Source organism: Nicotiana tabacum, unplaced genomic scaffold, assembly GCF_000715075.1.
Source record: "Nicotiana tabacum cultivar K326 unplaced genomic scaffold, ASM71507v2 Un00587, whole genome shotgun sequence".
Taxonomy (NCBI): domain Eukaryota; kingdom Viridiplantae; phylum Streptophyta; class Magnoliopsida; order Solanales; family Solanaceae; genus Nicotiana; species Nicotiana tabacum.
The window spans coordinates 6594-18339 of NW_027438824.1; the positions used below are offsets into that span (position 1 = coordinate 6594).

The following is an 11746-nucleotide window of genomic DNA, read 5'->3' on the forward strand; positions in this document are numbered from 1 at the left end:
TCCATCCTGTGAGCTTGTTATTCATTTTATTAATTATGAATTGATAGTCTTTGCCTTTGGGGGAATTGTTAGTTAGGTGGAATCCCAGGAATTTACCAAAGTTGGTAGCCTTGCGGATGTTTAGGGCACTGGTAAGGCACTCTTGAGTGGCGAGCGACACATTTTTGGAGAAAATAAGTTTTGATTTAGAGAAATTAATTTTTTGCCCTGATTGGAGGTGGAGAGAGTTGAATATATTAATGATAGTGTTGGCATTGTGTAGGTCAGCACGAGCGAATAGTATAAGGTCATCCGCAAATAGCAGGTGACACTACAAGAAAGTATGGAATTTGCAACAACATTTTAGTAACAACTGAAATATTATTGGCTAAAATGGATAAATGGGAACAACCCGGTAAATTTGTTGCTGTAGCATAGACTTTTTGGCAACAAAACTTTATTGTTGGCAAACGTGTTAATGTTGTCGCCATATTCTATGGTTTAAATAATAAACTTTAAATTTTTAAAAATGGCCACTAAGTTATGGCAACAACTATGGTATTGTTGCTGAAGTTTAATAAATGGCAACAACTAATTTTTGGTGTTACAAAAAATAGAACTTTTAACATAATAAATTTAAAATATAAACAGAATTGGCAACAATGAAATCTATTTGTTGGTATACATATTATTATGCCAATAAGGTGCGTGGGTTGTGGCCTAAAACATTCTAATTTTCCGCCAAAATGAAACGCGGCAAACTTTCGCTCTTTAATAACTTTTCCCAAAATTTTAGTGCACTCTCTAATAACCATTCTGCCTAGGGTTTTTATTATCAGCTATTCTTGAACGAGCTCCTTCTCTGTTGCGTCCTCCTTGTTGCATCGTATTGTTGCTGATTGGAGAAGAACCGGTAAGAACTCTATCTTCAATTACTTTACCCGATTATTGCTTCACCGAATTATGAAAATACCGTTTTGATTGCCTTTATTGTTGAAGTACTTAGTTGGGTATGGTGGCAATCTTAAATTGTGATATTCCAGAATACTATATATAACTTTTCTCCTCTAATTTCTTATAAGAAAGAAACTTTGCATAAAAAATGTTTTTTGTTGGGATTGTTTGAGAAATCCTATTAAGATTGAAGAAGCATCTAAATATTCCACACTAGATAAACTGAAGCAACAGTTCCTTTTTCTTCCTGCTAAGTATAAGGTTAGTTCTTTAGTGAAAAGTTTCTCTTTTAAGTTTGTTGGGAGAAAGCAAGCCAAGTGGAAAGCATTGTATCCAGCAATTGGCTTATAATGATGTTCCATGTAAATTACATCTTGTTGATGACAATCGATGAATTTGAATATATATTCATAAGCGCCGAAGGTATTCAGAGAAAGTGTATTATTACTACATAACACTATTTGTGTTGATGTGCTCTCATAATAATCATAATTATATGGCTTAAAGATGTGGGAGTTTTGACATTGTGACACCCCTAGAATATGTTTTGAAAGTCTTAACATGTTTGGCATATTGGATATAGGGAATTGTAACATATTGGCGTGATAGTCTAACAATACACCTGCAGATAAAAAGATTTTCTAAAAGTGAAAGGAGGTGTTTGTAAGAGTGACATGTAGCTATAAACTCTTAGTTGAGATTTTGTAGGACTAGTACTTAATGTGAAAAGTAGCCAGGTGTAAGCAAGAAACTTTCTTGCTAAGAAATAAGAATGTTAAAAAGTGGTGATTATTATTAAAAGATTAGGAAAATAGAGGCCTTAGTTGAGAGAGCACTTACAACATTTTATTATGATGGGACCTAATAGTCTGGTGGGGTAGTAGTATTTTCTGGTTACACCTAATAGTCTGGAGGAGAAGAAATAGTTCTTGTTTTAAGTCAACTGATTCAAAGTAACATAATCCAACTGACGCAAAGTTCAGACCTCATAGAGGGCTTATCGCAGTTAAGACTGCACCGACATGTGCTGTTAAAAAACCTATTTTCGCACATTTGATCTCTTTTCTCTAATAAGTATGCAAATAATCAAGCAAGTCATTGTATTCGTGATCTCTGGTATGGGGTTTCTTAATTAATTCTTGGTTTTGGTTCTTGACTTTTATGGACTTTTTATTCTCTGTTTCAACTTAGTGTGTATCCAAATTAATGCTTTGTGGTTTTTGATATATTTTTTTAAATCTTTTCCTTTGGTTCAAATTTTGATCGTTTTGCTATATGAAGTTTGTGCATGCATCTTAATGTTTCTAAATTAAACATATCTTGTTATTAGTTTGTTTCTGGTTAAGTTCAGTTTGACATTATACTGAAAGATTTTGACTGCAAATTGGACAATCTTGCAATAGTTAGTGGTGTTGAATCTGGTAAGCTAATTCATTCGTGGGATTCTACTTGTTGCTATTACTTCTTTTCATCTTTTCTTTAGCTCGAGAGTCTATCGGAAACAACCTCTCTATCCTTCCAGTGTAGGGGTAAAACTGCGTACATCTTACTCTCCCCAGATCCAAAGCCTTATGTTTCTAAGCATTTCTCAATCATTTGTTTCTGATATAATAGACAATAAAAAATAGAAAGAAGGTTAATCATATAGTTTTACTTTTTTATTTTATTGTAGGTAATTAGATGATGGATAAGAGCTGGATATTCATCAAGAATAGGACGTTACCTCAATACTTGAATGGTGTGGAATATTTTTTAAACTTTGCATTTTCTAATCCTAATGTTGGTGTAAGAATCCAATGCCCATGTATTAAGTGTAATAATGTTCTTTGGAAAACACGAGAAGAAGTGAAGACAGATTTACTTAGGCGAGGAATTGATTCAACATATGATAGGTGGATTTATCATGGTGAGCTGGATTCATCTTCGGATGATGGAACAAATGCTAGTATAAATTCAGATATAGGAAATGATGATGCTTCCACTTTTGAAATGTTACATGACTTGTATCATGGTATTCCCACTAATAGTCATGAGTTTGATGAGAACAATGAGTTTAGTTGCGAAGAGCCTAATACATAAGCTAAAATTTTCTATAGGTTATTAAAAGATGCAGAGCAAAAGCTATATCCTGATTGTGAAAAGTTCTCCAAACTCTCTTTTGTAATGCGTCTTTTTCAAATGAAGTGTCTACATGGCTGGAGTAATACCTCATTTGACTCTTTATTGAAATTATTGAGTGATGTTTTACCCAAAGGAAATGTACTCCCGAATTCTATCTATGAAGTTCAAAAGATAATTAAAGGTTTGGGTCTAGATTATGTGAAGATAGATGCATGTGTTAATAATTACATTTTATATAGAAAGGAATATGCGAATCTTGAGCAATGCCCTAAATGTGGTAAAAAAAGATAGATGATAAAAAAAGGAGAAGATACTAATGAAGATGTTGCTTTAGGAAATTCGAATAAGAGAAATAAAGGAATTTCAAGAAAGATTCTTAGATATTTTCCTATAATACCAAGATTACAACGATTGTTTATGACAAAACGTACCGCTGAAGATATGAGATGGTATAAAAATAAGCGAGCCGATGATGGAGTTTTACGACATCCAGCTGACTCATTGGCGTGGAAAAGTTTTGATGAAAAGTATCCAAGTTTTGCTTCAGATCCACGTAATATAAGGCTTGGGCTTGCTTCAGATGGATTTAATCCTTTTGGTTCAATGAGTAATGCTTATAGCATGTGGCCAGTAATCTTGATCCCATATAATCTCCCCCCATGGTTATGTATGAAACAATCAAATCTTTTGTTGTCTTTGCTTATTCCTGGACCAAAAGGCCCTGGTATGGATATTGATGTGTATCTCCAACCCTTGATAGATGATTTGAAAATCTTATGGGAGAGTGGAATTGAAACTTATGATGCTTTTACGAAACAAAATTTTTTCTTGCGTGCTTTCTTGTTGTGGACAATTAATGACTATCCAGCTTATGGTATTTTATCCGGTTGGAGCACTAAAGGTAAATTAGCTTGTCCGATTTGTCATATACATACTTGTTCCATTTACTTGAAACATGGTCGAAAGCAATGCTATATGGGTCATCGTAGGTTCTTGGAAGTAAATCATCCATTTCGTCGGAATAAAAGTTCTTTTGATAACACAAAGGAGGAAAGACTCGCACCACAAGCTTTGAGTGGAGATGATGCGCTTGCACAACTTAATACATCCTCACAAGTGTTAGTTGACGGCAGCACAAGAAAAAGAAAACGGGATGCTATAAGATATGACAATTGGAAGAAGAAAAGTGTATTCTTTGAACTCCCATATTGGAGGACTTTATTGTTGAGACATAATTTGGATGTGATGCATATAGAGAAAAACATCAGTGAAAGTGTGATAGGGACGTTATTAGATATTGAAGGAAAACCAAAGGACACATTAAAATCTCGATTGGATTTACAAGAGTTGAAAATTAAAAAACCCCTTCATACAATAAAAAATGAGAATAAATACATACTTCCTCCAGCAAGCTATACAATGTCTAAAACCGAGAAGATTCAATTTTGCCAGCTAATCAAAGAAGTCAAGTTTCCTGATGCTTATGCTTCTAACATTAGTCGTTGTGTCAATGTTAAGGAAGCAAGAATTTTTGGACTTAAAAGTCATGATCACCATGTTCTTTTTCAACGTATTTTTCCACCTATAATCAAGGGGATTTTGCCAAAGGATGCATATGATCCATTAGTTGAACTATCATTATTCTTTAGCGATTTGTGCGCTAAAGAGTTGCATGTGGAAAAGTTAGATCAACTAGATAAAAGTATACGGATGACAATTTGTAAATTAGAGCGTGTGTTTTTGCCAACATTCTTTGATGTTATGGTTCATTTGGCAATACATTTGGCAATGGAGGCAAAATTGGGTGGTCCCGTTCAATTTCGATGGATGTATTACATTGAAAGGTTGGATTCTTATTCCTCTAAACTATTCCTTTAGCTGCCCTTTTAGTTAAAATTTGTTGCAAAACTGATATATTTTTACGTCATAGATTTTTGCGCACCTTGAAAAGTTATGTACGAAATAAAGCCCACCCAGAAGGATCAATTGCTGAGGGATATCTTGCTGAGGAATGCATGACATTTTGTTCCAAATATTTGACTGATATGGAGACAAAGCAAAATCGTCCAGATAGAAATTTTGATTCTTCAAATATAGAACCCAATGGCTTATCCATATTTAATTGTCGTGGTAAGCCATTAGCAGGGGGTGCTTGGATAAACTTGAGCACTCATGAAATCAATCAAGCTCATTTTTACATCCTCCAAAATTGTGAGAAAGTCAGACCTTGGATGGAGTAAGATACCTTTCACTTAGTTTACATCATTTTATTCTTATGAAACTCTCAGCAACTCTGTTCTAATGTTATTTGTTTTGATTTTTATTAAATGCTCATAATCCATAGGCAACACTTAGAAATATTAAGGAAGGAGAATAATAGAAATGTTTCAAGAGGCACAAGGAGGAATTCCCTTTGTGGTTTGAGAAAAAGGTAAATTATATCATTTGATGCTAGTTTACTTTTGTTTAGGATAATTTATAAATTATATTTTTTAAGTAGTATTAATGTTTGTGAGTTTGTAATTGAAATATTATAGGTGGTAGAGTTAAAAGAAAATGGTAATGGCCGAATTACCAATGGATTACTAGCTTTGGCAAGACGTCCAGACCCTCGTGCTTATTGCCATAGTGGATATATCATGAATGGGTTTAGGTTTCGAACAATGGAATCTGAGGTAGGTTTGAAAACTCAAAATAGTGGTGTAGTTGTGAAGAGTGATGAACATACAGAAAATGTTGATTATTATGGAAAGATAAGAAAGATTTTAGAGATCCAATATTTGGACAATAATTCAGTCATATTATTCCAATGTGATTGGTTTGATGTTCCTACTCAAGGTCGTAGTCAAAGTAGAGGTTATAAAAGGGATGAATATGGATTCATATGTGTAGATGTGACACGACTCCATTATAAAAATGATCCATTCATTTTAGGCTCACAAGCTCAATCTGTGTATTATGTTAAACATGATCAAAATGAGAATTGGCATGCTGTGGTAAGAGTAAGACCACGGAATTTGTATGATTTACCCGAACAAGAAGATGAAACGGAGCCGTACCAACTGATTGACTTGGTTGAAAGAGGAGAAGCAGATCTTCAAGTAGAGTCTGACAATGATGTCATTAGAATACAAAGAGAAGACATTGATGGAGTGAGTGTTGATGCACCTTCTCTGAATAACGAGGAAGAAGTAGACTTAGAAGCTATTGATGAATTTGATCATGAAAATGGAGATGACTTCAGTGCAGATGAAGAATATCTTTCTGATAAATTTGATGAAATTGAGGATGATGATTGGCTGTAATTTTCAACTAGTCTTCAAGATAATTTTGCTTATTTCAAATGCTTTCTTCACAGAAGTTCTATTTCAATCACCTTGCCGAAATGGTTAATTTCTATTTTCTATTTCTTCAATTTCTTTATCATTTTTGCTTTTAATTGATTTGTTTCTCTCAGTTTCTGAAAATATATTGTCTCTTTCTTAAAATTTTACTTTCGTCAGTTAGTCTCCAATAATATAATTCCTTTTAATATGTGTTACAGCCTATCATGATGACAGATGCGCATGTTTCTAATAATGATGGAACTACTGATGTAATCTCAAATCCATCGTCAGGTAAGTAAATTCATTTGTTAAAATCGAGCCCTATAAAATCTCTAGCTTATATATGTTATGTTTACTATACATCTAAGTATTTTCATATATAGATAAAGGTAAAAAGAGAAAAGGAAGAGGGAAGACTACATGGCTTTCAATCCAAAAGAAACGCAAAGATAGTGACAATGGAAAGTTGAAGGTGATTATTCCATCAGATCGAACTGTAGCAGTAGGTCCTGGAGCTAATGATTTCGTTACCGAGCTCTCTGTTAAAGTTATGCATAATGCTAGGCATGATGTCAAGAATTGGAAGGAAGTTCCTGATATTGCAAAAGATAGGATTTGTGCCCATATGCTGGTAATTCACTATGTTCCCTTAGAATTTTCTTGCTGGTCCAATACACATAAGAAAATTCTCAATATAAGTATACAAATAAAGTATACTGATAAACCAACTTTAGAAAAGATGACTCCGAACATCCCTTGGTTCATTGGCAGAAAATTGAAATTCTATTTTAAGTAAGCTCACTTTAGTTTTTTTTTTGAATTCAGGACACCTTCCAACTTCCAGACACACAACACAATCGGGATACTATCCTTAAAACAGCTAATAATTTATATAGATATCGTCGTAGTAGGCTCAATGATCATTTCAAGAAATATGCTACAAAGGAGGATTGCTTGCAGAACATGCCACCCGATGTTAATGAAGCTGAATGGAGATTCCTGGTTGAATATTTCGATTCTGATACTTTTAAGGTAATTAATTAGGATACGCCAAAATTAAATTGATTTAACATTGCAAATTATTTATTTTCTTGTTCTACTTCTTATAGTTCATCAAGAAATATATTTACGAATTCAATTTAATATAGAGAATGAGTGAGCAAAACAAAACCAATAAGGGAAAACAAGAAATGAATCATATTTGCGGCAGAAAATCCTTCCAGGCGGTATCTTTTGAACAGGTAACATATGTCTTTATTTTGATGAATTTTAGTTATTTTTTATTTAATAACATAATTTGATTGGTTTTAGTAGAGAAATACAAGCACCGGAAAAGAGCCAAACTTGCAAAAACTTTGGGAATTGACTCACATGAAGAACGGACATTGGATTAATGATGCCTCTGCGGAATTAAATATACGTGCGAAACTCTTATCCTTATTCCTAGAATGTGAGTCCATAGAAATAAATATTGAAAGTTAGAGCCGGTATAAAAAATTTTGTAGGATAAGGTGAAAGAATATGTTGCTGAACAAATTCAAGAAATTGAAGAGGATACTGATTTGGACTTGGTTGTTAATGCTGCATTTGTGAAATTTGTTGGAGAAACATCAAGTTATTGCCGTGGTCAAGGATCAGGAGTTAAGTCAACAAGTAGGAAATCCATGAATGGAATTCAAGAGAAACTGCAAGCACAACAAAAAGAGGTGGAAGAAGAACGTCGTAAAAGAGAGAGTGTAGAATGCCAGCTAAAGGAAGTAAAGATTCAGCTTGAGGAGGAGCGGAAAAGTCGAGAAGCCATGGTGCGTGACCAAAAACTATTGAAACAGAGCATGATGGCACTAGCATCCCATTTGCTAAGTAATGAGGTATTTCAATTACTTGCTTTTGATCCTAAGAATATTTCGCTCAAACTAAACAACAGTTAAAGTGATAGCATCACTTTATGTGTTAAAGTCGTCACACAAATATAAAATTCATGTGTAAAAACTCAGTATTAGACCTTGAAATCAGCAAAAATGTGATGAGGATATGATTGCAAGCCGGCACTTGTGCCAAAAGTTAGCACTATTATTTGCATTGCTACTTTTACAGAGAATAGTTTTTCAAACGAGTGGTATAAAGCAATAGATTATGAGAGGTATTGCCTACATGATGAATAACTCAGTAAAGGGGAAAAAAGAAAGAGGTCAGTTTTGGTTATAAGTTTGTGAGTTTTAGATTCACAATCTTTTTAATTTATGTCCATCTTCAACCAATGAAAGTGAAGATATTGAGAAGTCTATTCGGTTGGCTAAATTGGAAAATGCTGTAGGAGATTCTAGGCAAATTCTCTATAAAGGGGACTCAAGAAATCAGAAAGGTACTGTATTTCTTAAAAAGATTATTCCGGCGAATGATTCTACACGCTCTGTGAGTGGGGGAATAAAGAGCACATAGCACCAAGAGGTTCCCAGCTCTGTAAAGGTTGAGGTTCACCAGCAGTAAATGCAGAATTAAACAAAAAGACAGAGAAAATAAAATACTTTGATTACGGAAAAGAAGTTATTAAAACAACCGAATACATAAATTTCTCTTGTCGCACAATCTCTGTTTCTTTCTTGTTCATGTATCATTCCTCCCCACAGATTTGTACGACAAATTAAGTTATGTAGTTTTACTATGTTTAACAGAATGGAGTTTCTGCTGGAATTCTCAATATTATTTCTAATTTAAGTGGTTCAAATGAGTCAAGTTGTTCAAGACTTATGGATGACATAACGGTAAGAAAACTTCGTCTAACTCTTGTAAAAGTAAATTCCTTGGTTGATATTATTCACTATCATGTTTGCATTATATTTCAATCTAGTATCTTGTCGTCGCCGCCACCACCATTCATATCATGAACTTAGCCTTCAGGTCTCACAAATAAATTAGTTGTTGGCTTTGTAAAAGTCACCTTTGGCTTTGTCTCAAACGCCACCTTTATATACAAATTAAAAGGCAGTTGAAGATTGAATGTTAAATTATTTTGCAGATAGAAATGATTCTCTATAGGGTGGCTTTGTGGTCCCTGAGTAGAATTTACACTGATTAATTTCCTTGAAGGTAGGAATATTTTCTTTAATTAAATTGGATTACTAGGTTCAGAAATTGAATCCAAAGTGGAAAAAGAAGGATTAGATTTGTTATTCTGAATTGATTATGGTAGTTTAGAAGAAGACTTACCCCTGCAAATGTCTAAAATGTCATTAATCATTATCTTCTTCCATTATTTATTAATTTTCATTTAACTAAGTTCAAAAAGGAAAGTTGCTTGATCTTGGACATTTGAAAGGTGATGTGCGAGTTCTTTGGCTTTATAGTTCTCTGTTGCAATTTTTTTTTGAGGTTGTCCATTTTTATTTTTTTTATGAGTTCTTGTTTACTGCTATTATTACAGCTTTCGGCAACACAATTAACATAAAAAATTGTTGTATATGAAACTCCCTTGACCAAAAGGAGTTTACTGATCTCAAAAGTCTTCTATTATCTTAAAATTCAAGTTATCTTTTCCTTTAGATTCTAAACATCAATTAATTATAATAACTATCATAATAGTATGTTCTGATTATTAGTAGAAGCATATAAAATTCATATGCAACTATATTTTGTCCATCATGCTTAATTTTGCTCCAATCTAGTCACCAATATATATATATATCATTCATTGGCGCCCGAATTCTCTCTTAAGCTCCTATAATGTCTTCGGGATCAAGTAATTATACGAAACATTTCTTGCCTAACCGCTCATATGCCACCTCCTTTGGTATTCATCTTCTCATCTTGCTTGTGTTTTTCTTTTTTTCTCTTACTAGCTTTAGCACTATTTTTGTCATGTTGATTTAGTATTATTACTAAATTCGCTCATCTATTTATCATTTATTGCGTCTGTTGCTAGCCTTTTGTTCAATGTCGCTACGATCATTGGTGTGTCTTATTCTTAGTTTTTCCTAATTTGGTTGACACGGATATGAATGTCATGGTAGTTTTTTTTCCTCCTTTTATCTACCCATCAATAAATTATATATTTATATACAAAGATATGATCAATCTTTAACAAGTTGAGTAAAGAAGGCATGAAAATATTCCTAGAGCTTCTTATAGTTGCGACCTTCCCTTTCGTGAGATTTACATCTAAATATTTTATTTGACTTTCAGGAGAATTTGTATCTTAATAGAATTTTGGCTGGACTTTTATAAGAGTTTGTTAATTCTGGAGGTTATAAATAGGAAAATCATCAGATAAAAAATATGGGAAAAGCAGAAATTTAGTGGGTAAGTATGTCGGAAAAGGATGTGTAACTGGCGGCCTGATGGTATAAAGATAGTGAAGAGATCAAAGTACGAGATGGATATAAACTATAATTTTTTTGAGCCTCTGAGGAGGAGGTTATTAAAATGAAGCAGATCTGTAGTTCGAATGAATTGGAGAAGCAAAGTGTTGTCTATTTTAAAGTCAATCTTGGATCAGTTTATTGATAAATTAGTTAGGATTTTCGTGGAGATCACAACTTTTCGTGGAGCCTTTAGTGATCTTTCTGATCGTTAATTATCATTGGTAAAATAATTTCAACTTGCCTATAACCTTTTCTGGATGGAGTTCAAGGAAAAGGTTTGGAACATTGGCAGTTTCAAACACCTATAAGAAGTGTCAATGGTGAAGGAGAATATAAGAAGTGTCAATGGTGAAGGAGAATATAAGAAGTGTCAATGGTGAAGGAGAAGAAGAAGTTAGGTTGTCGAAGAAAGTCTCAGTCATTTGTAGTCACAAAAGTGGATTTCTTTTGGTCCTGTCTTTCACATTTTTCTTTTTTTGTAAATTTTCTATTCCTTTCTTTCAGATTTTGGCATGATCTCCGTGTTTGGTTTTCGTTAACACATCTGACATTACATTTTAACTTCTTTTATTCAAGATTCCAAAATTTATCTTCATATTAGAATGATGCAACATGTGTGACACAAAGCACTCTTGAAGTAGTAAATAAGTACTTATATGGAGGAAAAACTATCAACTTTAATATAAACCTTATGCCAAAAAAGAAGATAATTTAAAGGTGAAGAAGTACGCGTAATTCTCTTAGGAGTAAGGAAATGAAATTTTCTTGAAACTTCTTTTAAAAAGATCAAAGAGTTAATTGATTCAGAAAATATGTATATTTGGAATCTGATTCATTTATAGAACTATATATATTACGTCCGTATGCACACATATAATATATATAAAAAATTTATCCTCTTTAACTCAGTTAATTTTGTAAAAAAAATTATATTAAGTATATTACTCCTATCTCTTATGACCGCGCGAAGCGCGGATATACTAACTAGTTATTATATAATCGCTAATA

At 33.2% G+C, this 11746-nt stretch overlaps 2 protein-coding genes across 3 annotated transcripts; both read left to right on the forward strand.

Moving 5' to 3' along the window:
* The first annotated feature begins 643 nt into the window (after window positions 1-643).
* LOC107772820 (uncharacterized) lies at window positions 644-5729 on the forward strand. Its single transcript, XM_075249007.1, has 5 exons — window positions 644-892; window positions 2606-4898; window positions 4985-5290; window positions 5399-5485; window positions 5592-5729. The coding sequence occupies exons 2-5, from the start codon at window positions 3346-3348 to the stop codon at window positions 5596-5598; spliced, it is 1953 nt and encodes a 650-aa protein (XP_075105108.1). The 5' UTR covers window positions 644-892; window positions 2606-3345; the 3' UTR covers window positions 5599-5729.
* Window positions 5730-6301: 572 nt separating this feature from the next.
* On the forward strand, window positions 6302-11333 carry LOC107771536 (uncharacterized). Of its 2 annotated transcripts, XM_075249009.1 has the most exons (9): window positions 6302-6442; window positions 6599-6671; window positions 6764-7011; window positions 7206-7412; window positions 7529-7621; window positions 7695-7796; window positions 7886-8248; window positions 9053-9142; window positions 10560-11333. In XM_075249009.1, exons 1-9 carry the CDS (start codon window positions 6398-6400, stop codon window positions 10599-10601), a joined length of 1263 nt encoding a protein of 420 aa, XP_075105110.1. In that variant the 5' UTR covers window positions 6302-6397; the 3' UTR covers window positions 10602-11333. The 2 variants fall into 2 exon arrangements, with proteins under 2 accessions (XP_075105110.1, XP_075105109.1); XM_075249008.1 differs by having other exon boundaries at window positions 9053-11333.
* The last annotated feature ends 413 nt before the right edge of the window (window positions 11334-11746 follow it).